This window comes from Adiantum capillus-veneris, chromosome 3, assembly GCF_014529385.1.
Source record: "Adiantum capillus-veneris isolate H3 chromosome 3, ASM1452938v2, whole genome shotgun sequence".
NCBI lineage: Eukaryota > Viridiplantae > Streptophyta > Polypodiopsida > Polypodiales > Pteridaceae > Adiantum > Adiantum capillus-veneris.
In genome coordinates, this window is record NC_140933.1 from 13,064,365 (window position 1) to 13,090,651 (window position 26,287).

A 26,287-nucleotide genomic window follows, 5' to 3' on the forward strand; every position below is an offset into this window, starting at 1 on the left:
TTTGACCTTGAAGTTAAATTTCTTGCTAAATTTTTTATAAGTTTGGCATGCAGATTAGAAGAGAAAATTCAGATCTAGAGGTTCAAGTGCAAAAAACATCGACAGGACCAAATGAGGTTGAAGAGCTTCGAAAAATCCAGGTAGTCATTGCAGACCAAAGAGCTAAAATATTTATCGAATTCCTGATATAGTTTGTGATGTTTTTCGTATCAAAGGTTCATAATTGGAAGTAACAACATTCTATTTGTACACTGTTCTGTTTGCCAGGGGCAGATGGCTTCTGAAATTGAGTTTCTGAAGCTCAAGATCAATGAATTAAATAATCAGTTGAACTCATTACAACACAGAGGCATGTGCACTGATGAGTGGACTTCAAATGATGCATGGATAGTGAAGGAAGTTCTTGACGAGCAGCTACACACAGGACCTGGCCAGAATATCTATATGCTCGGAGGCAACAATGGAAATTCATGGCTTCAAACTGCTGATGCTATAAATCCAGTTACTTATGAGGTGACACCTTTAGCTACAATGTTATTTCCTCGTTCATATGCTGCTGCTACAGTGCTCATGGGACAAATTTATATTTTTGGGGGCGGCAATGGAGAATCGTGGTTCAAAACAGGTGTGATTAGTAGTTTTTACTTGGCGGCATCAAAATTTGGAACACTTAATGAAGCCTGTTTTTCTTGCAGCTGAATACTATGACAATGAGAAGAATGAATGGCTAATGTGCCCCTCCATGGGCATAAAGCGTGGCAGTCTAGCTGGTGTCACATTGGGAGATCGAATTTATGCAATTGGAGGTGGTGATGGCCAACTCAACTTTTCAGAAGTGGAGTGCTACGATTTCCACCTTGGAATATGGATGGCGTCTACTTCAATGATAAATAAGGTGCATCTATAGCATTAAGACGGTGAAGTTTCAGAAATTTTCTTGAAGTTTGTGCTTGCTTAGAATCAAATCAGAGGGCCATGCATGATAATATCAGCCAACAAAACGAAGAATTGAGAAAAAGAAGTGGGAATAGGCACTCAATCACAGATGGTGGTTCAGGTTTTTGGTATACAGTAGCCGAGTTTGCTTTTAGTGGAAGTGCCTATCTTTCAGAGGCTGTTGTCATCCTCTATCCACCTTAGCTTGCTAGGGCACTTTTTACTCTCTTTAGGAGAGATCTTTTCATGTGGCTTTCAGTTTCCTACAGTTTGCAATGTGGCTAGTTTTACAGTCTCCAGATTGTCGGCTTTGACCGGCTTTGTAATCAGTGATGTACTAGCCCTCAGAGTTGGCACCATTTGGGTGTTTTGAGGAATTTCTCAAGTGATAGAAGTCAGCCTCTTTTTTTACCAGAGAGAGAGAGAGAGAAATGAAATGAAATGAAATGTTATATTAACGTCTTCAAAAGGCCATAATGACCTATGAGACCCGAAAGTTACAAAGTGGTGAATTTGATACAAAGTCAGAGTAACAAAATAACCTAACAACAGTACAAAACAAAGATATATACTATGGGGTCTTCAAAAATTGGGCGGCTTGTTGGGCTGGCTGAATCACAGGAGATCTAGCATCGGTTGTTGGCGAATCTCATCAATTTCCTCCATGGTTAGTAGTTTGACCGGGCGTCGTGCATGCCTGGCCAACGTGCTCCGAATTTTCTGTCGTAGGAGCCGTCGATGCTGTGTAGTTCTTCGCAGTCGCGGGTGCCTGGATTTCCCTAGTTCAATCGCTCGGTCAATCAATTTGCCTCTGGTGTGAGACGAGGGGGAGCTCTGCTGTGGGAGTGGCTCTTGCGGCTGTCCCGTGTCTGCTCTGAAGAAGTCTATGATCCGTCTTTGAGACTGGCTAGCCTCGCCATTCATCAGGCTATCTCTAAGTCTGCGCAACTCGAGCAAGAACAAACCCAGACATCTCTGATCTTCGTATCCCATGACTCTTGAGAGTGGTCCAAAACCCTCTCTGAACAGGCAGTGGAAGCGGCCTCGTATCTCGTAGTAGACGGGGCAGCGGCATGTATAGTGTAGCTTTGTCTCAGGTTTCGTGTTACACAAGGGGCATGTCCTGTCCTCTGCTGGTACTCCACTGTACCTCCCAATCTCAATCCGCAACTGGTGAGAAGATGTGCGTAACTGGCCAATAGCACATTGTATCCCATGAGACAAGTGGGTATCCATGTATCTGGGTCTCGCCACAAAACCATCTTCCGTAAGCTGGAGAAGGTGGTCTCTGTAGAAAGCCATCTTCATGCCCAATTCCTGTGCTGGGTGTATCCATGTCCTCTTGGTGTCTAGCTAGGTCAGGTCTTGGCGGATAAGCTTGGTGATCTTTGACTGTGTAAGAGTGAGAGATCGTGCATCCAATGAGTAATGGAATGGTGGCAGCTTGTCTATGCTGAACCCATGTGCCTGAAACCATGATGTCATCTCCCCATACCAGCATGTTGTATCTCCTTGTATGGCTAATTGTCGAGAGGATTCAAGTGCTATGTGCGCATATCTGTCTCTAGGAAGTTCCCATGTGCGGTTTATGAAGGAGACTGATCTGGTGAGCGCCTCCACCACAAGTGGGGGGGCCGCTAGCTCTGCTCGGATAATGGCCCGTGGTACTGACGCCTTGGCTGTAATGAGCCGCGAGATCATAGAGATGAGAGGTTTCTCCATGTTCCCCCATCCGTCTGAGCGACCCGGCCTCCCGTGGTGATCCAGTGACGGTCCCTATATCTCGGTTCCATAGAGCAGTGCTGAAGCCACCAAGGTGTTAAAGAGCCAGAGCTTCGTCCGGGGCTCTTGAAATTGAACCTGTGAACACATTCTCTCCAATCTACCCAATGTTGCGTGGGCTCTAGTAAGTCTGGTCTCTGCTGCTCTTCTGAGTGAGGATGTAGGTTCGCTAAAAACCACTCCAAGGTAAGTGTAAGCGTCTGTGTACTCCACAGTCTCCTGGCCGTATGTGAATGCAGGTGCTGACTTGCTGATCCACTGTGGGGTGGTATTAAACACCATAACCTTGGTTTTACCCATGTTGACAGACAAACCACTTTCGTGGGCAAACGTATGCAAATCATCCAATTGACGTTGCATTCCCTCTGGGGATTCGGAGATCAACACTATGTCATCAGCATATAACAAAAGTGGAATCCATGTCCCTGCCAACTGAGCACCTTTATCTCCATCTCTGTCAATGTAGTCATAAACCTCATCCACATACATACCGAAAAGAGTAGGAGAGAGCGGGCAGCCCTGCTTCACCCCAATAGTGGAGTGAACCGGTGTAGAAAGTCCCTCCGGGGTGCGTACATGCCCTACTACTGATCTGTACAATGTCATGTTCCCCCAAATGAGTTTTGTGGGTACTCCCATTTCCTGTAATCTGCGCATCAGTCTAGCTCTGGGTATCGTGTTGAAAGCTTTGCGGAAGTCCACAAAGCTACAATAGATCCGTCTCCTATGAGATCTGCCTTCCTCGATGATGGCCCTGAGTGTTAGGATATGGTCAAGAGTAGAGAAGCCTCTCCTGAATCCTGCCTGCCCAATTGCACGTATTCCTTCCCTCTCTGCCCATCTACTCAGTTGTTGCTCAAGAATGGAGGCATACAACTGTGCGAGTGTTTGCCCAATCATAATAGTGCGATAATTCCCAGGCTCCATGGGGTCTCCTGATTTGAAGATAGGTACGATCGTAGATAGGCTCCAAGTGTCCGGTAGGCCCTCACACATGGCCCGGTTAAACATAACTGCTAGAAGCTCTGCTAGTAGGTCTTTGGCATGCATGAAATGCTCAGCGACTAGGCCATCATGATCATATGCTCTCCCAGTCTTCATCTTGTCAATAGCTTTCTTCACCATCTCAGCGGTGAAAAATACACATGCGTGTGGGCATGGATCGGGGGGGTTGGCGAGGGCCGGCTATCCAGGTACTGTGTACAAAGATGATGCGTACTGACCCCATGTCTCTGTGGAGGAAATAGCCGGGGGGGGCTGCTCATGAAAGAGCCGCCATGCCTCACGCGAGTCCTGACTCAAGAATAGCTGATATAGATCCTGCTCGAGTCGAGCCAAAAACGCCCTCTTCTTTCGCCGCACCAAGCGTCGGAAGTCAATTTGTGACTGTCTGTGAGTGACGTCCCCCAACAGCACCTCCCTCTGAAGTTTGGCTCTAGTTTGGCGGCACTCCTCATCGTACCAGCTGTTCTGAGGCATGCTCCCTGATCGACGGCTCTGCTCAGGTTAGGTGTGTGGGTATGCTTCTGCTGCTGCCTCATGTAATGTCTGTGTCAGTATAGTAGTTAGCTCCTCTAGAGGTCGCCTCGGGTCCTCAGTGCATAGGCGTCTGTAGATTCCGTCCATGTATACAGAATCCGTCTCTCGTGTGGATGTGTAGGGAGTAGGGGCTGCTACTCGTGGCCTGTGTGCTACACTGAACTGGAAGGAGATGGTCATTGACACCAGAGCATGATCCACAACCACCTCGACCGGTCTGGGCCCAACTGTGAGATCTTGGATACTGGAGATGAGATTCGGCTGTGCCATGACATAGTCCACTATGTTGGCTCCATGTCTGTGTGGGAAGCATGTAAATCCTCCCGCATCAGGAAATCTCTGTAGGTTGTTCAAGATGGCCAATCCATGTGCAGTGCCCATGTCTATCAGGTGTCGCCCATATTCAGTATATTCCATATCGTGTGATAGTCTGGAAAGGCCCGTCGCTACAACATCTAGCTCTCTTAGCATCTCCTCTGAAGTGTCATAAAACACTGCTTGGTGATGGGCAGTCCTAGCATTGAAGTCCCCTAGGATGATAATGTCACCGTCCCTAGAGAACTCCCATATGTCATCATCCAAAATAGAGAAAGGGGATTGTCCTCTGGGTGATGCATAAACTGATGTACTCGGGGGAAAGTAGCAAATAGCTAGATAGAGGTATCTGCCTGTCTCTGCTTTCAGTCTCATCCACATGTACCTAGCCTGCTCGTCCCTGCGGGCTATATGTATCAGTGACTGCAGATCCTCTCTAAATAACACTGCCACTCCTCCCGAGCCCCGCCCTCTGTGCTCTGAGCGTGTCTCCTGTGTATAGGCTTTCTCCCACTTGTATCGGCTGATGTGAGGCATGGATTGCCCAGGGGCTTGGTGTGTCTCAGAGTAAAAGATGATGTCTCTTCCAGTAAAGCTATCCTCAAAAGTACCCACATCAAGATGCATAGATCCATTGCAGTTCCAGGCAGCTACTTTGAGTGTGGTCCCGTAAGTCTTGCACTGTCATGTGGAGCGTCGCTCTAGTATCACCACTTTTCCGTCTCGGTAAAAAGCGATCTTGCCTTTCCCCTTGCCGCTCTAATCTCCGGCATTACTTCTTGCATATGAGCGATCTGCGAGAGGGTGAGATCATCCCCGAGAAAGATGCCAGTCTCTTTAAGAGTTTGTCTTTTTTTCAAGAATGACTTCTTTGCTTCCATGGAGGGAAAACGGAGGATGAGTGCTCTTTCTTTTGAGGTTTCTCCATTGCTTCCATTTTTCTTTATGTTGCCCACTCTCCATGCCCTGGTGTGCGTTGGCTCATGAATCCCCATCAAGGCTGTGAGTTCTTTTACTTCTTCGTCCACATTGCCTTTGTCTTTAAGATTGCAAATTCTCACATGTAAAGCGCGCACCCTTCTCCTCTGCTCCTCCTCTAGTGTCTGATTAATGATGTTGTTGGGTGTGGACGTGGGCGTTATCTCCTTGCCTTTTCCTTTCTTGGCCACCTTGATCCATTTCTCGGCTTCGAGGGTTGCAGTTCGCCCTCTTCTAGTGTGTTTCTTGATCGTGCTTCGGCGAGATCTTTCTTGAGTGACGCGATCTCTTCCTCTTGGGTCGTCGCTCGGTCTTCCAGCGTGCCTATCTTGCTCTCTTGGATCAGCACGCGTCCTTCGAGCATGTTTATTGTGCCCCAGAGATTGCGGTTCATCTTGGTAATGATCTCCGTCATTTCCTGTTTGCATTTTTGAATGGCATCCTCCAGGGGGGTCGGCTTTATCGTTCATCTTCCTCATGCTTGATCGTCGTCCGCAAGGGAGTTAGATGTACGTGTGCACCCACCCTAGCAGTGGACGTGGCAGTTGGGCGAGTGGGGGGGGGCCGTCCGCAAGGGAGTCACTAGGTGTACGTGTGCACCCACACTAGCGGCGAGCGCGGCGGGTGGTGGAGCGTGAGGCGGTATGGCCAAGGAGGGATAGTGGTAGTTACAGACAAGAGAGAGGGAGAGAGAGAGGGAGGGGGGGGGGGGGGGGGGGGGGGGGGGGCGGGGTGGAGGGGGAGTAAAGTATGGTAGAGAGAGTGGGGGAGGGGGAGGGGGAGGCGGGGCAAAAAAAATAAAATAAAATAAAATAAAATAAAAAATTTAAATGACTTCCTACGTGTAGAAGAAGGACATCCTATGCTTAAAAGAAAAAAGGCGATATGCTACGTGTAGTAGACGGGGAGACATGCTACGCGTAGAAGATGGGGTGGGGGGACATCCGACGGGGCTGCAGGCGGAGCGAGTGGGGGCCACCTGGCACAGCAGCGCGCGAAGGGCACGGCAGCGCGGGAGCTTCAGATGAGAGCAGCGCGCAGGAGCTTTAGGGCGCAGCAGGCGTGAGGGGGTGCAGAGGCAACGGGCGGGGGCGAGGGGTGCAGAGCGCGCGAGCAAAGGCAGCGAGCCTGCAGCGGGAACAGAGGTAGCCAACGGGCGCGAGGGGGTGCAGAGCGCGCGAGCTTGGAGAGAGAGAGAGAGAGAGAGAGAGAGAGAGAGAGAGAGAGAGAGAGAGAGAGAGAGAGAGAGAGAGAGAGAGAGAGAGAGAGATTTGATTTGATTTGATTTGGTATTAACGTCCGCGGGGGCCCAGAAATGACCCATGGAACCTCAAAGTGATACATAGTCTCCCCTCACGGGGGTGTATGGTGTGGTGTGTGTTATTCTCTTTTTGTGTTCCTATGAGTGTCTTTTGATGCTCAAGTATGTGGGTGAGGTATGTTCCGAGAGCTGTAGGGGAGGGGTCTGTCTTGGATAATAGGTCCGCAAAGGTAGAACAACCGCTTAGAAGTGGTTGAAAATTAGCCTGGATGTGAGCGTATTTTGGGCATTCCAGTGTCACATGTGCTTCATCTTCGAGAGCTTGCATTGTACATGATGTGCATATCCGTTTAGAAGCATCAATTTTCAGCCAGCCCTCTGTTTCTATTTTGAGCATATGTGACCTTATGCGCATCAAAGAGATGGCTCTTCGTGCCATGTGGGGCATGGGTGTTCGTATGTGGGCCTGGGCTTCCATTGGGTTTGTGCTATAGCCTTCCCAATACTGTGTTGACATGCTTGCAATAGTATTCAAATTTCGAGCGGTGTTGCGTTGTTTTCCACTTGGTGTGGAGGCTATTTAGTAATGCAATGTCAAAATTTAGCATGTGTTCTCCCTCCTTGCCCTCCTCAACAAGCATGTCCACATATGCCTCTACATTCCATTTAGCGAACCATTTCTCAATGTCCTGTATGAGGCTCGATGATAGAAATTTGCTTTTTTTTGTTTGTCTTTTGTGGCGCACATCCCGTTTCCCATGCAATGCGGGGGATTCGAGTAGTAGGCATCGCTTTGACCTTCATGATATACGTGTACATTGTTTGCAATGCTTTCATTTCTAGTGATCTCTTGTCGGTCTCCAAGAGTAGCACGGAGTATGGTGTCGTCTTTTTGACCCCCATGTGTCGACATAGAAACTTTTTCTGAATTTTTTCAATTTCATTCCATGTGTGGGCTGAAATGCTTTGCTCCCTAGATTTCCACTCCGTAGAAGATGGCTTGCACCACGCATGTCCAAAAATGGTCGCTTTTATCTCCCATCTTTTTATGCTCCTTTGTGTGCACATGTTTTCAAATTGATAGCACTTGGCATGGCCGATGTCAATTCTATTATGTGCGCATTGTCCCCAAGCATAGTTGCACGGGATGTCAATCCCCAAGTACTTGAAACTGTCGACTTTCTCAATTTGTTTCCCTTGGTACATGAGGGGGGCGTGGATATCCATCTTACGAGTCTTTACAATCACGAAGTTTGTTTTGTCTACATTGATTGATAGACCCACATTTTCACAAAAAAGCATGTAACGCATCGACCAATTTTTGTAGAGCTGTAATGTCATGGGCGAAAAGAGCCACATCGTTTGCATAGATGAGCATGAGAAGTGTAAGCATCCTGATGGCTGGTTCATCCCCTTCTAGTTGAGGGAGGAAGCTTTCTATTTGATCAATGCACAATCCAAAAAGAGTAGGGGAGAGAGGGCATCCTTGTTTGAACCCCATGTTGCTCGAGAAAGCTTTGGACAGCCCTTCGTGTGTTTTAAGTTGACATATGACTCTGTCATAGAGACGTGCTACCGCACTCCTGAGATGCATCGGTACTTTTATGCATTCCATCCTTTTCCATATACCCATTCTCGGGACCGTGTCAAAGGCTTTGGTGAAATCTACAAAGCAACAGGCTAATGTTTTTCCCTTTAGCCGACTCTCTTCCATTAATACCCTGAGTGAAACAAGGTGATCAATGGTGCTATGTTGGTCGGAAACCTGCTTGTTCTTTTGCTCGTTTTCCATTTATCTCCGCCCATGTGCTTATGCTTTGTTCTAAGATGCTTCCCAAAAGCTTTGCCATGCAAGATCCTACCATAATGGTACGGTAGTTGGTAGGCTGATTTACATCTCCTTTTTTGTAAAGTGCTTTGATCCAGTTCTTTTGCCAATCCTCAGGTAGAATCCTTGGGTAGCCCTTGAACAATGGCTTGGTTTAGCATTCTATGTATCCACTCTTTGGCTCTCATACCTGACCATTTAAGCATTTCTGAGTTCAAGTGTAGTATGTTCGGAGCTTCCCCATTTGCAAGTTTCTGTATGCCTTTTTTAACCGTTTCGAAATCAAAGTGGTCTTGGGCATGGAGATCGGTTTGCATGTGTGGCATTTCTTCTGCATTATTATGCACATATAGTTGTTCCACATACATGTACATGTCATCTATGGCTCGAATCTTCTGCTATAGTCTACGTTGATGTTGTGTAGCCCCTCTCCTCAATCGTGGCCATTTGAATTTCCGTAGCTCCAGTGCTCTCTCCACCTTAGCTTACTAGGGCACTTATTACTCTCTTTAGGAGAGATCTTTTCATGTGGCTTTCATTTTCCTACAGTTTTCAACGTGGTTAGTTGTTTTCAGTTTTACAATCTCCAGATTGTCTGCTTTGGGCCCGCTTTGTAATTAGTGATGTACTAGCCCTCAGAGTTGGCACCATTTGGGTGTTTTGAGGAATTTCTCAAGTGATAGAAGTCAGCCATATATATATATATATATATATATATATATATATATATAGATAGATAGATAGATAGATAGATAGAGAGAGAGAGAGAGAGAGAGAGAGAGAGAGAGAGAGAGAGAGAGAGAGAGAGAGAGAGAGAGAGAGAGAGAGAGAGAGAGAGAGAGTGTTAGGTGCAACAGAATGAATGTTTGCGCTTTGCTCAAGATGAGTGCTCCGAACTGTGCTCAAGGTTCCTTTTGTTCTTATGGAAGGGAGAGCCTTCCGTTCTTAATGAGATAATGCTACGATCACAAACAAAGTGAATGGACACTGTGCGTGCAAGTGTATGAGACTGAGAGATAGAGAGAGAGGAGAGATACGACACCAGAGACGTTGTAAAACCCTCCTCCGAAGGCCCCACTCTCGTCGGCGAGAGTGGTCTACTATTGATTGCACAATCTGGTACAAATGGAATGCATGTGACTGATGCAAGTCTAGGCTATGTCGACGACGACAATGGGGATGACGACACCGACTCTAGGGCTGAAATCTGCAATCTTTTATCTGCTGTCAAAAAACGCTATGGGTTAAAATCTGCAAATCTTGTATCTGTTGAATTCTGACTCTATGTCGATGGCGACGATGCGGCGACGACGCGCTGAAAACGCAGATGCTGAAATCTGCGTTTTCCGGGCTGAAACTGTAGACCTTGCGGAAATTGACCGTGCAGCGAGGAACTGTTGCGGGAAGGTGAGATCTGCGAGGTTCGGGACTTGATCTGCGATGTCTAAGGCTGAAAACTGAAAACGCTGATGCTACTTGGTGTTCTGTCGCGGTGAATTTGCAAAACGCCGGGGCTGATCTGCAAACCAAAAACGCTAGGGCTGAAATTCTACTATTGTCGTCGGTTGCTCTGCAAAATGCAAAACTCTAGGCTGATCTGCTGTTCTATTGCAAAAACGTTGAGGCTCTTGCTGTCTTGCGGTAGCCGAGGCTGATCTGTTGAGCAAAACGCCAGGCTAGTCTTGATGAAAAAACACTAGGTCATGCAATCTGCAAAACGCTAGGCCTTCTGATGGGTTCTGTTGAGAAGTTGCTTGTTGAGCAAGGTGCTCCTGTTGCCTCTTCTGCCAGAAAGTGCGAGTCTAGGTTTGCTTATATACAAACTTACTCAATTTGCCCTACCTACTTTCCAACAAAAGTTACTTAAAAATAATAAGCGAAAAATGTCAAAAATAGGGAAGATAGGTAAAATGGATTGGAAAATTCCCTTGAAGGATTCTGATGGATTTTGATGGGAATGCTTATGATCATGCTATGTGCAACTAGAGGATATGCATCTACACTAAGTGACTGGGCATGCACGGTCTACAAATAGACTCACAAAAGTGCCAGATCACTTCTAATCTAGACTGACTGAACCTTGATCATGCTGTAGCTTGTCCACGGACACATAGGGTTGGATGTGTCACGTGACACTGAGAGAGAGAGAGAGAGAGAGAGAGAGAGAGAGAGAGAGAGAGAGAGAGAGAGAGAGAGAGAGAGAGAGAGAGAGAGAGAGAGAGAGAGAGAAATGAAATGATATATTAACGTCTTCAAAGGGCTAAAATGACCTATGAGACCATCAGATACAAAGTGGTGAATCTAATACAATGTCTGAAGTACAAGTACAAAAAGTATTGAAAGTAAAAATGAAAACTGAAATGAAGTGTGAAATGTGAAATGTGAAAATGTAGAATAGGCCCTCAATGACAATCTGGGTGTCGTGCTAGAATGCCTCTGATCCTTTGCTGGAGTCTCCGTCGATGTAGTGTGCTCCTGTGTCTCAGTCGTGGTCGTCTCGATCTCCCGAGCTCAATCGCCCTGTCAATGAGGGTGCCTCTGGTATGAATGCGGGTACAACCTTGTGCTGGTGGTTGGTCTCTTGGCTCCCTCGATCCAAAGAAATCTGTGATCTGTCTCTGCGACTGTCGTACTCCATGTCTCCCCAACAAACTGTCTCTATGTCGGTGTAGCTCAAGTAGATATAAGCCAAGGCATCTCTGGTCCTGATACCTCATGACTCTATCTAGGGGTCCAAAACCCTCCCTGAATAAGCAATGGAAGCGCCCTCGTATCTCATAATACACAATGCAGTGGCATATGTAGTGTAGCTCTGTCTCTGGCTCTCTACCCTTAGTTGACATATCCTAGACTCTGGTGGTATCCCTCTGAATCTACCCGTCTCAATCTCCAGCTGGTGTGAGGATGTGCGAATCTAACCAATAGCACATCGCAGACCATGAGACAAATGAGTGTCCATGTAGTTCGGACGAATCACAAACCCATCCCCTGAAAGTTGGAGAAGGTGCTCTTTGTAGAAAGCCATCTATGTGCCCAACTCCTGTATCATTTCATTTCATTTCATTCCATCTTAGAGAGAGAGAGAGAGAGAGAGAGAGAGAGAGAGAGAGAGAGAGAGAGAGAGAGAGAGAGAGAGAGAGAGAGAGAGAGAGAGAGAGAGAGAGAGAGAGAGAGAGAGAGAGAGAGAGAGAGAGAGAGAAATGAAATGAAATGAAATGTTATATTAATGTCTTCAAAAGGCCAAAGTGACCTATGAGGCTAGAAAGTTACAATGTGGTGGATCTGATACAAAGTCAGAGTAACAAGATGACAAAAATGAAATGACAAATGTCAAGATAAAATACTATTATGGAATCCTAAACTGCTAGGTGTGAACTAAGCAGCTAGCTGGGATAGCTAGATCACAAGAGATCCAGCATTGGTTGCTGGCGGATCTCATCAATCTCCTCCATGGTCAGTAGTCTGACCGGACGTAGTGCATGTCGAGCCAAAGTGATCCGAATCCTTTGATGCAGCCTCCGTCGATGCTGTGTAGTCCTCCGCAGTCGTGGGCGTTTGGATCTCCCCAGCTCAGTGGCTCGGTCGATCAGTGTGCCTCTGGTGTGAGGCGACGAGCTCTGTGGTAGTAACTCCTCCGGGTGTCCAGTGGCAGCTCTAAAGAAATTTGTGATCTGTCTCTGAGGCTGGCTAGCCTCTCCTCTCATCAGGCTCTCTCTGTGTCTGCGTAGCTCGAGTAAAAACAAACCCAAGCATATCTGATCCTCGTACTCCATGACTCTGGAGAATGGTCCAAAGCCCTCTCTGAACAAGCAATGGAAGCGGCCTCGTATCTCGTAGTAGACGGGGCAGTGGCATGTGTAGTGCAACTTTGTCTCTGGCTCGATGTCACACAGGGGGCATATCTTGGCCTTTGCTGGTACTCCGTTGTATCTCCTAGTCTCGATCCGCAGTTGGTGTGAAGATGTTCGGATCTGGCCGATAGCACATCGTATCCCATGAGACAAGTGGGTGTCCATGTATCTAGGCCTCGTCACAAAACCATCAACCGTAAGCTGGAGGAGATGCTCTCTGTAGAAAGCCATCTTCGTGTCCAGCTCCTGTGCTGGTTGTATCCATGTCCTCCTGGTGTCTAGCTGAGTCAAGTCTTGGCGGATGAGCTTGGTGATCTCAGACTGTGTAAGAGTCAGAGAGCGTGCATCCAGTGAGTACTGGAAGGGAGGCAATCTGTCTATGCTGAACCCATGCGCCTGAAACCATGATGTCATTTCCCCATACCAGCATGCTGTATCTCCCTGCGTGGCTAACTGTCGAGAGGACTCAAGTGCAAGGCGAGCATATCTGTCTCCCGGAAGTTCCCATATGCGGTGTATGAAGGAGACAGATCTGGTGAGCGCCTCAACCACTAGTGGGGGGGGCAGCTAGCTCTGCTCGGACAATAGCACGTGGTACTGAAGCCTTGGCTCTAATGAGCCGCGAGATCATAGAGACCAGATGCTTCTCCATGTCCATAAAGCAATGCAGAAGCCACCAGAGTATCAAAGAGCCAGAGCTTTGTCCGAGGCTCCTGAAACTAAACCTGTGAACACATCCTTTCCAATCTACCCAATGCTGCATGGGCTCTGGTCAGTCTAGTCTCTGCTGCCCTCCTCAATGAAAATGTTGGCCCACTAAAAACCACTCCGAGGTAAGTGTAAGCATCTGTATACTCCACTGTCTCCTGGCCGTATGTGAATGTTGGCGTTGACCTCCTGATCCATTGTGGGGTGGTATTAAAAACCATGACCTTGGTTCTACCAAGGTTGACGGACAGACCACTTTCCTGAGCAAACCTATTCAAAGCATCCAAGTGGCGTTGCATCCCCTCCGGAGAGTCGGAGATCAATACAATATCATCAGCATATAACAATAATGGAATCCATGTCCCTGCCAGTTGTGCACCTCTATCACCATCTCTCTCAATGTAGTCAGAAACCTCATCTACATACATACCAAATAGAGTAGGAGAGAGCGGGCAGCCCTGCTTTACCCCAATAGTGGAGTGAATCGGTGTGGATAGACCCTCTGAGGTGCGTACCTGCCCCACTATTGACCTGTATAATGCCATGACCCACCAAATGAGCTTTGTGGGTACTCCCATCTGCTGTAATCTGCGCATCAATCTAGCTCTAGGCACTGTGTCAAATGCTTTGCGGAAATCCACAAAGCTACAATAGATCCGTCTCCCACGCGATCTACCCTCCTCAATGATGCTTCTAAGTGTCAAGATATGGTCAAGAGTAGAAAAACCCCTCCTGAACCCTGCCTGCCCGGCTGTGCGTATGCCCTCCCTCTTTGCCCATCTACTCAGTTGCTGCTCATGAATAGATGCGTACAACCGTGCCAGTGTGTGTCCAATCATCATAGTGCTATAATTCCCAGGCTCCATAGGGTCTCCCGACTTGAAGATAGGTACAATAGTAGATAGGCTCCAAGTATCAGGCAAGCCCCCACACATGGCACAATTAAACATCACTGCTAGAAGCTCTGCTAGTAGATCTCTGGCATGCGTGAAATGCTCAGCCACTAAACCATCATGATCGTATGCGGAGAGAGAGAGAGAGAGAGAGAGAGAGAGAGAGAGAGAGAGAGAGAGAGAGAGAGAGAGAGAGAGAGAGAGAGAGAGAGAGAGAGAGAGAGAGAGAGAGAGAGAGAGAGAGAGAGAGAGAGAGAGAGAGAGAGAGAGAAAGATTTTTAACGTCTATGTCAAGCCGAAATCGGCCTATGAGACAAATCAAATGTACATTGTGTGTATGTCATCCGTCTATCGGAAAGACAAATGAAACAAAATTGATACAAAACTGAAGTGAATGTAGGTAGTGGAGTATCTGAGGAGGGATGGAGCTCTATCTCTAGGGGTATATGCATGTCTGTATGCTCAAGGTAGTACAATCATGAGAATGCATCAAGCTATCTAGCTCCATCCTGTACTAATGGGGGGATGTAAGATGTGGTACATGGGTGGGTCTGGTGCCAAGGCTACCCGGATGAAAGCTGTCGGGTCAGCCCTCATCTGAGCCACTCGCTCCTCAGTGGCACAGCGCTCCCGGGCTCGGATCTCCTCGATCTGTCGGTGGTGGGAGCTCGCGCCCCTGTAGCCTGTGACTCGTGGTCGTCGTCTAGCTCGGTTCACCTCCGCCTGTGGGAGTGTCACTCCCCTCTGAGTGTCTGGTGAGGGGGGGGCGGAAATCCTCTGAAAGAAGTCTGTGAGCTGCGACTGTCTCCCCTCTGTCTGTGTAGCTGTGTGTGGCTGTAGTAGTGTGTCCCGATGGCTTTGTATCTCTAGTAAGAAACGTCCGAGCTGTCTCTGATCTCGAGATTCCATGATCTCTCGGAGAGTGGGCTGTCCTCTAAATAGGGCCTCATACCTGCCTCTGATCTCAGTGTATGCTCTGCATCTACATACAAAGTGCTCCTCACTCTCCACCTCCTCTGTGCAGGCTCTGCAGATTCGCTCCCCCCTGGGAACACCAGTATGTCTCCCGATCTCAATCTCTAACCTGTGTGAAGCCACTCTCAGCTGACCAATCGCCACCCGTGAGCTATGTGGCATATATGTGTCCATGTAGCGTGGTCTCTGTATGAACCCCCAGACAATATGGTGAGAAACTGGTCTCTGTAATCTGACATCCTCGTCCCCAAGCTAGGTGCCTCCCACACTCTCCTAGTGTATAGCTGCCACAGATCCTGTCTCAATACCAAGTTCCTCTCACTGCGAGAGAGGTGAACATATGGTGAGTGGGGGTCGTACTGGAATGGTGGTAGGCTCTCCATGTCAAGACCGTGTCCCTCAAACCATGCTCTGACCTGAGAGAGAGAGAGAGAGAGAGAGAGAGAGAGAGAGAGAGAGAGAGAGAGAGAGAGAGAGAGAGAGAAATGAAATGTTATATTAACGTCTTCAAAAGGCCAGAATGACCTATGAGACCAAATTGATACAAAGTGGTGAATCTGTTACAATGTCTGGGTACCTTAGTACTAAAGTACTAGGTGTGAAAAGTGTGAAAGTGAATGTGAAAACTAAATACAAAGTATTAAATAAACTTCTTAGGAGCATTCTGGGTGTCTGGCTAGAATGCTTTTAATCCTTTGTTGTAATCGCCTCCGGTGAAGTGTGCTTCTGCCTCTTGGTCTTGGTCGTCTCGATTTCCTAAGCTCAATCGCTCTGTCAATTAGGGTGCCTTTGGTATGAATGTGGGTACTCCTTTGTGTTGGCTGTTGGCCTCTTGCTTGCCCTTCCACTCCTGCTTCACTCGATCCGAAGAAATCTGTGATCTGCCTCTGAGGCTGTAGTGCTCTTTGTCTTCTCATTAGATTATCCCTGTGCCGATGTAGTTCCAGTAGGTACAAGCCTAAGCATCTTTGATCTTGGTATTGCATGATTCTATCTAGAGGTCCAAAGCCTTCTTTAAAGAGGCAGTGAAAATGCCCACGTATCTCGTAGTATACTGTGCAGTGGCATATGTAGTGTAATTCTGTCTCCGGCTCCATTCCGCATAACTTGCAAATTCTGCTTTCAGGTGGGATTCCCCTAAATCTGCCAAATTCAATTTCCAACTGGTGTGAGGATGTACGAATCTGACCAATAGCACATCTCAAACCATGAGACAGGTGGGTATCCATGTAACTCGGGTGAATCACAAATCCATCTTCAGATAGTTGTAGGAAGTTTTCTTTGTAGTCGGCCGTCTTCGTGCCCAGTTCTTGTGTAGGGTCTACCCATGTCCTCTTAGTATCCAACTGTATAAGATCCTGTCGGATGATTTTATTAATCTCCGTTCGTGTAATTGCCAGTGATGGAGCCTCAAGTGAGTATTGGAAGGGGGGTAATCTTTCCATACTGAACCCATGTCTCTGAAACCACGATGACAGTTGCTCATACCAGCATGATGTATCCCCTTTCATTGCCAATTGTCGAGAGGATTCGAGGTCCAATCTAGTATAGCGGCAGTTATTTGTATCCCACAAACCTTGCATAAAGGACACTGATCTGGTAAGAGCTTCAATTTCTATCGGAGGGGCCGCTAGTTCCGCTCGGGTAATCGCGTGTGGTACGGAGGCCTTGGATCTAATCAATCGGGAAATCATAGATACCAAAGGTCTCTCCATTGACTTCCAATTATCCTGATCCACAGATGGTCCCCAAATTTTGACCCCATAAAGCATAGCCGAAGCCACCACAGTATCAAAGAGCCACAGTTTTGTTCATGGTTCTTGAAACTGCACTTGTGAACACATCCTCTCCAACCCTCCCAAGGCCGCAGAGGCTCTAGATAATCTAGCATCCGCTGCTTTCTTAAGAGTAAACTTCGGTCCTGCAAATACCACCCCAAGGTATGTGTATGCATCTGTGTACTCTACTGTATCCGGGCCATATGCAAATGTAGGTGCCGATCTTCTAATCCATTGCGGTGTGGTGTTAAACACCATAACTTTGGTTTTACCCAAGTTTACCGACAGTCCATTGTCCTCCGCGAATTTATCTAAAGCATCTTGCTGCCTTTGCATTCCATCTGGTGATTCTGCTATCAATACAATATCATCTGCATACAACAGCAAAGGGATCCATGACCCTGCAAGTTGAGCACCTCTGTCACCTTCTCTCTCAATGTAGTCTGATACCTCATCTATGTACATACCAAATAAAGTAGGGGACAGTGGGCATCCTTGCTTTACTCCAACGGTGGAATGAACAACGTCGGAATCCCCTTCTGGAGTACGTACATAACCAGTTACTGATCCGTATAAGGCCATGATCCCCCAAATAATCTCTTTGGGGACCCCTAACTCTTGCATCCTACGCATCAGTCTGGCCCTTGGTACTATATCAAAAGCTTTCCGAAAATCCACAAAGCAACAATACATCCTTCTCCCGTTTGCTCTTCCTTCCTCAATAATGGCTCTGAGTGTAAGAATATGATCTAAAGTGGAATAACCCCTTCTGAATCCAGCTTGTCCTGTTGCCCTTAGGCCCTCATTCTCTGCCCATCTACTCAATTTTTGTTCAAGAATGGATGCGTACAGTCGGGTCAAAGTGTGACCTACCATATGGTGAATCTAATACCAGGTTTGGGTACAAAAAGTACAAAGAACTGAAAAGAATATAGTGGGTAGGGATGGGGTGAAAGCTGATACAAACGGAATAGTAAATACAAAGGGTGAGCTAATACAATGGAGCTCTCTGACAATCGAGGCATCATATACATATACATCAGTATCCGGGACGGCTCCTATGTTGCGCCAATATGGTATGGATCCTGTGTCGCCTTATGCATCGATATCGAGAGGGCCCCCTCATCTGTGGGCGACGAGACCGTCCCAACTCTATCGCACGATCAAGCAGTATGCCTCTGGTGGCTCTGGTGTTGGTATGTTGTGGAGGCTGCTCGAACTCCTTTGTCTGTGACTGAAAGAAATCTGTAATCTTCTGTTGTCACTGGATCTCTCTCATTGTGCCCCTCTTCAAGAGCTCCTCTCCGTGTTTGCGAATCTCTAGTAAGTATAATCCTAGGCATCTCTGATCTTGGTATCTCATGACTCTAGAAAGTGGCCCAAAACCCTCTCCAAATAGACAGTGAAAGCGGCCTCGTATGTCAATAGTATATTGGGCAATGACATCTGTAATGTAGCTCTGTCTCTGGCTCTATTTGACACACCTGACAAATCCTGGAGTCAACGGGTACTCCTCTAAATTTGCCTGTCTCAATCTCTAGCTGATGTGAGGATGTGCGTATCTGACCAGTAGCACATCGTTTCCGTGGGATAGATGAGTATCCATGTATCTTGTTCTGATCAAACCCATCCTCTGTGAGTTGGAGAAGATGCTCTCTATAGAAAGTCATCTTCGTACCTAGCTCATGTGTAGGTTGTATCCATGTCCTCTTCGTATCCAACTGAATCAAGTCCTTTTTGATGAGCTTGGTAATCTCTGCCCTAGCGAGGGAGATGGAGGGTGCATCCAGAGAGTATTGAAATGGGGGTAGCTGGTCCATACTAAAGCCATGTAACTAAAACCAAGATGCCATCTCTGCATACCAGCATGATCTATCTCCCTGGAATGCCAGCTCTCGCGAAGAGTCTAGTGCTAATCGAGCATATCTGTCTCTAGGGAGAGCCCAAGTGCTATGCATAAATGAAACTGATCGAGTGAGTGCCTCCACTACCAATGGAGGAGCAGGGAGCTTCGCCTTAATAATGTCATGTGGTACTGAGGCCTTGGCCCTAATCATGCGAGAAATCATAGACGCCAAGGGCTTCTCCATACATCTCTATCCATCAGTATTGTCCGCTCTGCTATGATGATCAACTGAGGGGCCCTATATCTCCACTCCGTACAACATGGCCGAAGTGACCAAAGTGTCAAAGAGCCAAAGCTTTGTCCAAGGTTCCTGGAATTGAACCTGCGAACATATCCTCTCAAGTCTCCCCAATGCGGCGTAGGCTCTGGTCAAGCGTGTATCTGTTGCATGCCTCAAGGAAAACACTTGACCACTAAAAACCGCCCCAAGATAAGTGTATGTATGTGCATACTCCATAGTCTCTCGACCATATGTAAAAGTGGGGGCGGACCTGCTTACCCACTGCGCCGTGGTTTTAAACAAATGACGCAGCATCCGCTCAGGAGAATCTGAGATCAACACAATATCATCAGCATATAATAGCAACGGAATCCATGTCCCTGCAAGTTGAGCACCTCTATCACCCTCTGCCTCTACATAATCTGAAAACTCATCTAGATATACCCCGAAGAGAGTCGCAGATAGGGGACAACCTTGCTTCACCCCAATGGTGGAGTGAACCATGTCGGACATGCCTTGAGTAGTGCGTACCTGTCCTACCATTCACGTGTAGAAAGCTAAGATCCCCCATATCAGCTCTGTGGGCACGCCCATGTCTTGCAATCTACGTATGAGTTTGGCTCGTGGCATTGTATCAAAGGCTTTGCAGAAATCCACAAAGCTACAATATATCCTCCTGCCATGGTGTCTACCCTCCTCAATAATGGCTCTTGAGTGTCAAAATCTGGTCAATAGTGGAGAAACCTCTCCTGAACCCTGCCTATCTTGCTGCCCGTATGCCCTCTCTCTCTCTGCCCATCCACTCAAGTCATGCTCAAGCATTGATGCATATAGCCTAGCCAGAGTGTGACCAACCATGATGGTTTGATAATTCCCGGGAAGCATAGGATCTCCGGACTTAAAGATAGGCACAATAGTGTTCATACTCCAAGTCTCACGGAAACCCTCATACGTGGCTCTATTAAAAATTATAGCAAGAGGCTCTGCAAGCATATCTCTGGCATGGATAAAGTGCTCTGCTACCATACCATCATGATCTTCTGCTCCCAAAGCCGCATAAGCTCTAGTCAGTCTAGTCTCTATTGCTCTTCTTAAAGAAAAACTCGGCCCAGTAAAGACTACCCCTAGGTAAGTGTATGGATCTGTATACTCCACAATCTCTTGACCATGTGTGAAAGTAGGTGCTGATCTCGTGATCCACTGGGGTGTGGTGTGAAACTTAGTTTTACCAAGGTTCACATACAATCCACTATCCTCTGCAAAACTGTGTAGCGCATCCAAACGTCGTTGCATACCCTCTGGTGAGTGAGATATCAACACAATATCATCAGCATATAACAACAATGAGATCCACCTCCTTGCCAACTGGGCACCTCTGTCACCCTCTCTGTCAATGTAATCAGACACCTCATCAACATACATACCAAATAGGAAAGGATACAATGGGCAGCCATGTTTCACCGTAATAGTAGAGTGAATTAAATCAGATACTTCCTTCGGAGTGCGTACATGTCCCATCACTGATTTGTACAAAGCCATAATCCCTCAAAGCAACTCTATGGGCACCCTCATCTCCTGTAATTTGCGAATCAATCGAGCTCTTGGTACCATGTCAAATGCTTTGCGGAAATCCACAAAGCTACAATAAATCTGTCTCCCATGCGACCTGCCCTCCTCAATGATGGCTCTGAGTGTCAGAATATGATCAAGAGTGAGAAACCTTTCCTCATGTATCTAGCATGCTCATCTCTCCGTACAATATGTAGTAGAGGTTGTAGCTCCTCTCTAAATAGCACTGCTACTCCTTCTAAACCTCTACTCCCATGCTCAGATCTCGTAGCTGTCATGTGGGCTGTCTCCCATCTATATCCCACCACATGTGGCATCACTTGTCGAGGGCCTGTCCTCAAATGCACCAACTTCCAACCTCATAGACCCATTACAATTCCAAGTAGCAATCTTCAGTGTGGTCCCATGGGTTTCGCACCGTCATGGAACGCGCCGCTCTACAATCACCACCCGACCATCACTGTAGAAGGCTATCTTTCCCTTCTCCCTTGCCGTTGTAATCTCTGGCATTACCTCTCTCATATGTGCCAGTTGTGAAAGAGTAAGGTCATCGCCGAGGAAAATACCTGTCTTCTTGAGAGTAGGCCTTTTCCTCAAGAATTCCTTCTTCTCTTCCAAGGAGGGGAAGCGTAGTGTGAGAACTCTCTCCCTTGAAGACTCTCCCGGACCATCACTTTTCTTGCCTACTCTCCATGCCTTTGTGTGCAAAGGCTTCTCCACCCCCATCATGGATGTGAGGCTTGTGACCTCTTTCTCCACAATGTTTATGTCCTTGAGGCCGGTCACTCTCACATGTAGAGCCCGCATCCACCTTCTTCTCTTCGAGGGTCATGTTGATAAGCGTCGGTGTACAAGGAGCTTCCTTACTTTTCCCTTTCTTGGCGACCTCAATCCATTGTTCAGCCTCGTTTGCCTTCTTCTGTGTCTTCGTTATCATATCCGCCCATGAAGACGTCTTTGCCACATTCAATTTCTCTTCCTCTTTGATCATCCTTACCTGTTCCTTGATTACCTTGATTTCCTCTATCACAGAGGGCTGAAATTCACCTTCCTCTAGTCCACCGCTTGCTCTGTCAATAAGCTCCCGTTTGAGGGCTGAGACTTCTTCTTTGAGTGTTTGTGAGTGCCTTAAGTGCTTGTATAATTGCCTTTAGGTTCTCTTTCTCCTTCTTCCATTGTGTGCCTTCGTTGAAGACCATCTGAAGGAGGTTGGCCTTCTCCTTCCACCATCCTTGCATCTCTGTTTTCCATTCCTTCATTTCCCTTTCCATTTGCGTCATCCGCTTGTTCGTGAGCAAGTAGGTGAAACATTCATGGCTTTTGTGTCCTGTGAAGGAGGAGCAGGGGAGATGTTTTTTATGTGAGGGTGAAGCAATATCCAGCAAGACCATGGACACGTAGGCCTCTGAGGGCAGCCCGTTGGTCCTTGCGAGAGAACACTATGTATATAGGTGTTTCCACATTATGCATACATGTTTCTGCGCATCCCACATCAAGCACACATGGTAATTCCACACCTAGATATAGTTCCTGCAATTCTGAATTTTTTTGGATATTCTTTGCACTCTCTCTCAAATGCTTCTTGCAATTCTCAAATGTTTCTGCAATCTGAAATGCTTCCTGCAATTTTGTCTGTGAATATGTGTGTGTGTGTGTGTGTGTTTTTGGGGGGGGTGTTTGCTGATGCAGTAGGGCAGCAGGGGGGTGGTGGCATGCAGGTGTAACAGTAGCAGCGTAGCACTACAGAGTAGGGCGGTGCGGCAGCAACAACAGGTGCAGGAAGGAGAGAGAGAGAGAGAGAGAGAGAGAGAGAGAGAGAGAGAGAGATGAAATGAAATGAAATGTAATATTAATGTCTTCAAAAGGCCAAATTGACCTATGAGACCAAAAGGTTACATGTGGTGAATTCTAATACGAGGTCTGGGTACAAAAAGTACAAAGAACTGAAAAGAAAATAGTGGGTAGGGGTGGGGTGAAAGCTGATACAAAGGGTGAGCTGATACAATGGAGCTCTATGACAATCGAGGCATCATATATAGTATCCAAAAGGCTATAGAGATTCAATGTCCTCCAAGGTAGGCACTCTGTCCGGACAGCTCCTATGTCGCGCCAGTATCTTAACAGATAGTGAAAGCGGCCTCGTATCTCATAGTATACTGGGCAGTGACATATGTAATATAGCCCTGTCTCTGGCTCTATTTGGCACACCTGACAAATCCTTGACTCAGCGGGTACTCTAAATCTGCCTGTCTTGATCTCTAGTTGATGTGAGGATGTGCGTATCTGACCAATAGCACATCATATCTAGTCAAGAGTGGAGAAACCTCTTTTGAACTGTGCCTGTCCTGCTGCCCGTATGCCCTCTCTCTCTGCCCATCCACTCAACTCATGCTCAAGAATTGATGCATATAGCCTAGCCAGAGTGTGACCAACCATGATGGTTCGGTAATTCCCAGGAAGCATAGGATTTCCCGACTTGAAGATAGGCACAATAGTGGACATACTCCAAGTCTCAGGGAAACCCTCATACATGGCTCTATTAAATATCATAGCAAGAGGTTCTGCAAGCATATCTCTGGCATGGATAAAGTGCTCTGCTACCAGACCATCATGGGGTTGCCATCGTGTGTGCTATGTTCGCGCACGTGCATGTGCAAGTGCATAGGTGACACTTGCATGGGCTTGTCCGAATTATAGCAGAAATCAACTTAGTATAAGTTCTTGTGACGAAGACTTGGAGGTCAATTTACCCTAAATTGTTGTGTGGTATGGCATTGATAAAGGAAACCATTGGGATCAAATCCCTTCTGTGCTTAAACAAACGTTTACGAACGTGGAGCAAGGGCTGTCCCTTAAAGTTATTAGTCTTATGCAACATGGTTCCTCACAGTTTCACCCCTTGTCACGTTTCACACTTGGGACGATATGTATGTGAATGCCACATTCTGTTATGTTGTACAGAGGATAAAAGCACACACTTATCTGCAATAAGATTGTTGTCCATTGTTCGTTAGGTTTTTTTTTGGGGGGGGGAGGGGGGGTAGGGTGTGGGTGGTGTGGCCAGATTAAGTCTTAGATTATTATTTTGAAATTGGATATTGATTTCATTCACAGCGCTTTGGCGTTGCGGCTGTAGAATTGGAAGGGGCTATTTATGCTATGGGAGGCTACAATGACAGGCGATATTTGAGGTAAAGCTTCTTCCAGCAGCTTGACTTAATAAAAAAAATTGACTTCTTCCAGCAGCTTGACTTTACAAAAAAAATTGAGGTGACATGTTTCCTTAGAGATTAATATGTGAGAAAGGAAGTGAGTGGTACACATATCTAAGAACTGTCGTGAGCATGTGGTGAATATAAAGAGGTTGATTGGAAAGGGAATGATTGTTACACATAGATAGGAATGTCGTGAGCATGTGGTGTGAGTATATGATGTGACTGTACATGTTTTCCAAACAAATCAACAATTGACATTTGGTGGTTTAAGCAAATGCCCATTTTCAAGTAAATGGTTTGAAAGCCTGGTGATTTAAAGAGCTGAGCGTCTCTTACAGTCTAGAGGGGCTATTTTGGTATTGCATTGCTGTTAGTCACCTGATGCTTTTGCAGAATCATTCAAGTGTTATAGCATGTTGTCTCAAGAATAACATATGGATTTGTATTGGGGCTTCTTCTCTATAATCAGGTCTGTAGAGAGGTACGATCCTCGAGAAGCATTGTGGAGTTCAGTTGCTTCTTTACATCAGAAAAGAGGGAGTCTTTCTGCAACAGTGCTGGATGATAAAATGTGAGCAATAGAACTGTCATCTCTCTTACATTGCAACGCTCTGCAAACAATACCAATGGAAACATGCACTTGCAGCTATGCGATTGGTGGTTATGATGGTGCTAATATTCTAAGTTCTGTTGAGGTCTACGAGTCCCGCAAAGAATGTTGGATTGAGATGGTAGTCCTTGCCTTATGAAACACTATCAAATAATTTGATTTCTGGAAAATCCATTTTACTGAACTCTTGAATATGCTTCAGGAAGCTGGAATGAATTGCAAGAGATCTTATGCATCAGCTGTGACCGTTGGGCACAACATATATGTATTGGGAGGCTATACTGGAAAACAGTACTTACAAACAGTAAGTCAAGAGTTAGTTTGACATGTCTGACTTTATCTTATCAAGTAGGTCACATAAATTTTCTGCTCCTTGGCAAAATGCAGGTCGAACAGTACCGTGTGGATAATGGCTGGGAGATCATTGAGCCAAATTTTATTGGGAAACGTGGCTTTCATGCCGGGGTGGTTTTATAGTGGTAAGCTAGCCCCATCGAAGAGTTGTCTCTTACATCAATGTGCATACGAAAGTGGTTCAAGTAGAGCTAGAATGGTTGAAGGGTGGAGGAGAAGTGCTTTCTGAGCCTACACCTTGGGATCACAAACAAGACCTTGTACAGGCTTATGTTCTCTTGTAATATAACCTAGTCAAATCTGTATACGTGCTCTTCAAGTCTTAGAACACTGACTCAATAGCAGCCAAAATCACTTGTTAATGATGTCATGGACCTGAAGCTGTGGGTTGAATGACCATATGGGTTGCGATATGTTACGCTGTCATGTCAAGCTTACAGATGATGCAATATAAACTAGCTGAAACATTACAATTCCACAACCCTATCATGACATTAACATCTTTCTTTTCTCGGTGTAGGGTTAGATATATGCTAATTAGTAGTCATGGAACATCATGTCCACTCTCCTCACACTTGCCCCCTTTAACAAGCACCTAATTCAAGGGTCTTTGTAAGGAGCTACAATCATACATCATGACTTGAGCAGCAAGCTCTCTCTAGGTCTTGCCAAGCTTGCTTAAAGTTCCCTGAAATAGCAGGAACTAACAATTTTAAGCTCTCTTCGCTAGGCGTTTGAGAAGACGGTCTTTTTTTAATATAAAATAATTCTCATTTGCTGTTCATTTTTTATTGCATCATCCATTTGAGTTTAGATGTCAAGGAAGTCATGATTCCACATGCACAACGCCCTCTCAAACGTCTGATACCCCATCTTCTAGAGTCCTTACCATAGCTGACTTCAGTGTGTCGCCTAGCCAAGATGGGTGGGTCGGTGTGGTCAGAGAGGCTGATGCCTCAGTTGCTCCTTTAGAGAAAGGCTTGAGACTTGATGAGCCTATATAGGAAGATAGAAGGGGAAAGAAATGTCCTTTATAGGATTCCACCCAATCCTCAACATCCCCCTCTGCCTCCTCTGTATCTGACTCTTCGACCAATCCAAAGCTCTCCTTTGTGTTCGATGAGCTATCCTTAGGTGAGTTTCCACAAGGACGGTTACAAGAAGAATATGCTGATTTCAGTATTGATCAAACACTAGCTCATCATATCTCTATGCTCCAAAAAGAGATAACCTCTCCACCTCTAGAGAAATCTTCAGCATTTCCCTCTCTAGAGAAGTCAAATGGGGCAACTCTGACAAGGTCAAGCCCGTTCTTTCCACTCTATGGAGGTGGGATCATCCAGTGCTACTAGACTACCTTCCTACCACTTCCTAAAAGATGTTGAGCAGATAGTCATATTTTTTGTGTCCTATGTTCCAGAAGAGAAGATTTCAATCTTTCAAAATGATAGAAGAGTCGAGCACTCTTAATTTTGCAAAAGATTGGCTTGTAAAACTTCTAGCAAAACTAGTGATTGTACGGCTCACATATCCTATTATCTGGAATCTTATTAGAGATTGCTTGTAAGT

The 26,287-nt window shown here is 46.4% G+C and overlaps 1 protein-coding gene across 1 annotated transcript in view; it reads left to right on the plus strand.

Annotated features, from left to right (window-relative positions):
• The window catches only part of LOC147460519 (uncharacterized), a 55,635-nt gene extending 30,436 nt beyond the window's left edge, over window positions 1–25,199 (plus strand). Inside the window, exons 4-11 of the mRNA XM_086507883.1 lie at window positions 54–140; window positions 268–625; window positions 696–895; window positions 23,654–23,730; window positions 24,224–24,325; window positions 24,401–24,485; window positions 24,567–24,668; window positions 24,752–25,199. Of these exons, the coding sequence (XP_086364009.1) occupies window positions 54–140; window positions 268–625; window positions 696–895; window positions 23,654–23,730; window positions 24,224–24,325; window positions 24,401–24,485; window positions 24,567–24,668; window positions 24,752–24,841 (1,101 nt within the window). The 3' untranslated portion in view covers window positions 24,842–25,199. The remainder of the gene's footprint in view (window positions 1–53; window positions 141–267; window positions 626–695; window positions 896–23,653; window positions 23,731–24,223; window positions 24,326–24,400; window positions 24,486–24,566; window positions 24,669–24,751) is intronic.
• The last annotated feature ends 1,088 nt before the right edge of the window (window positions 25,200–26,287 follow it).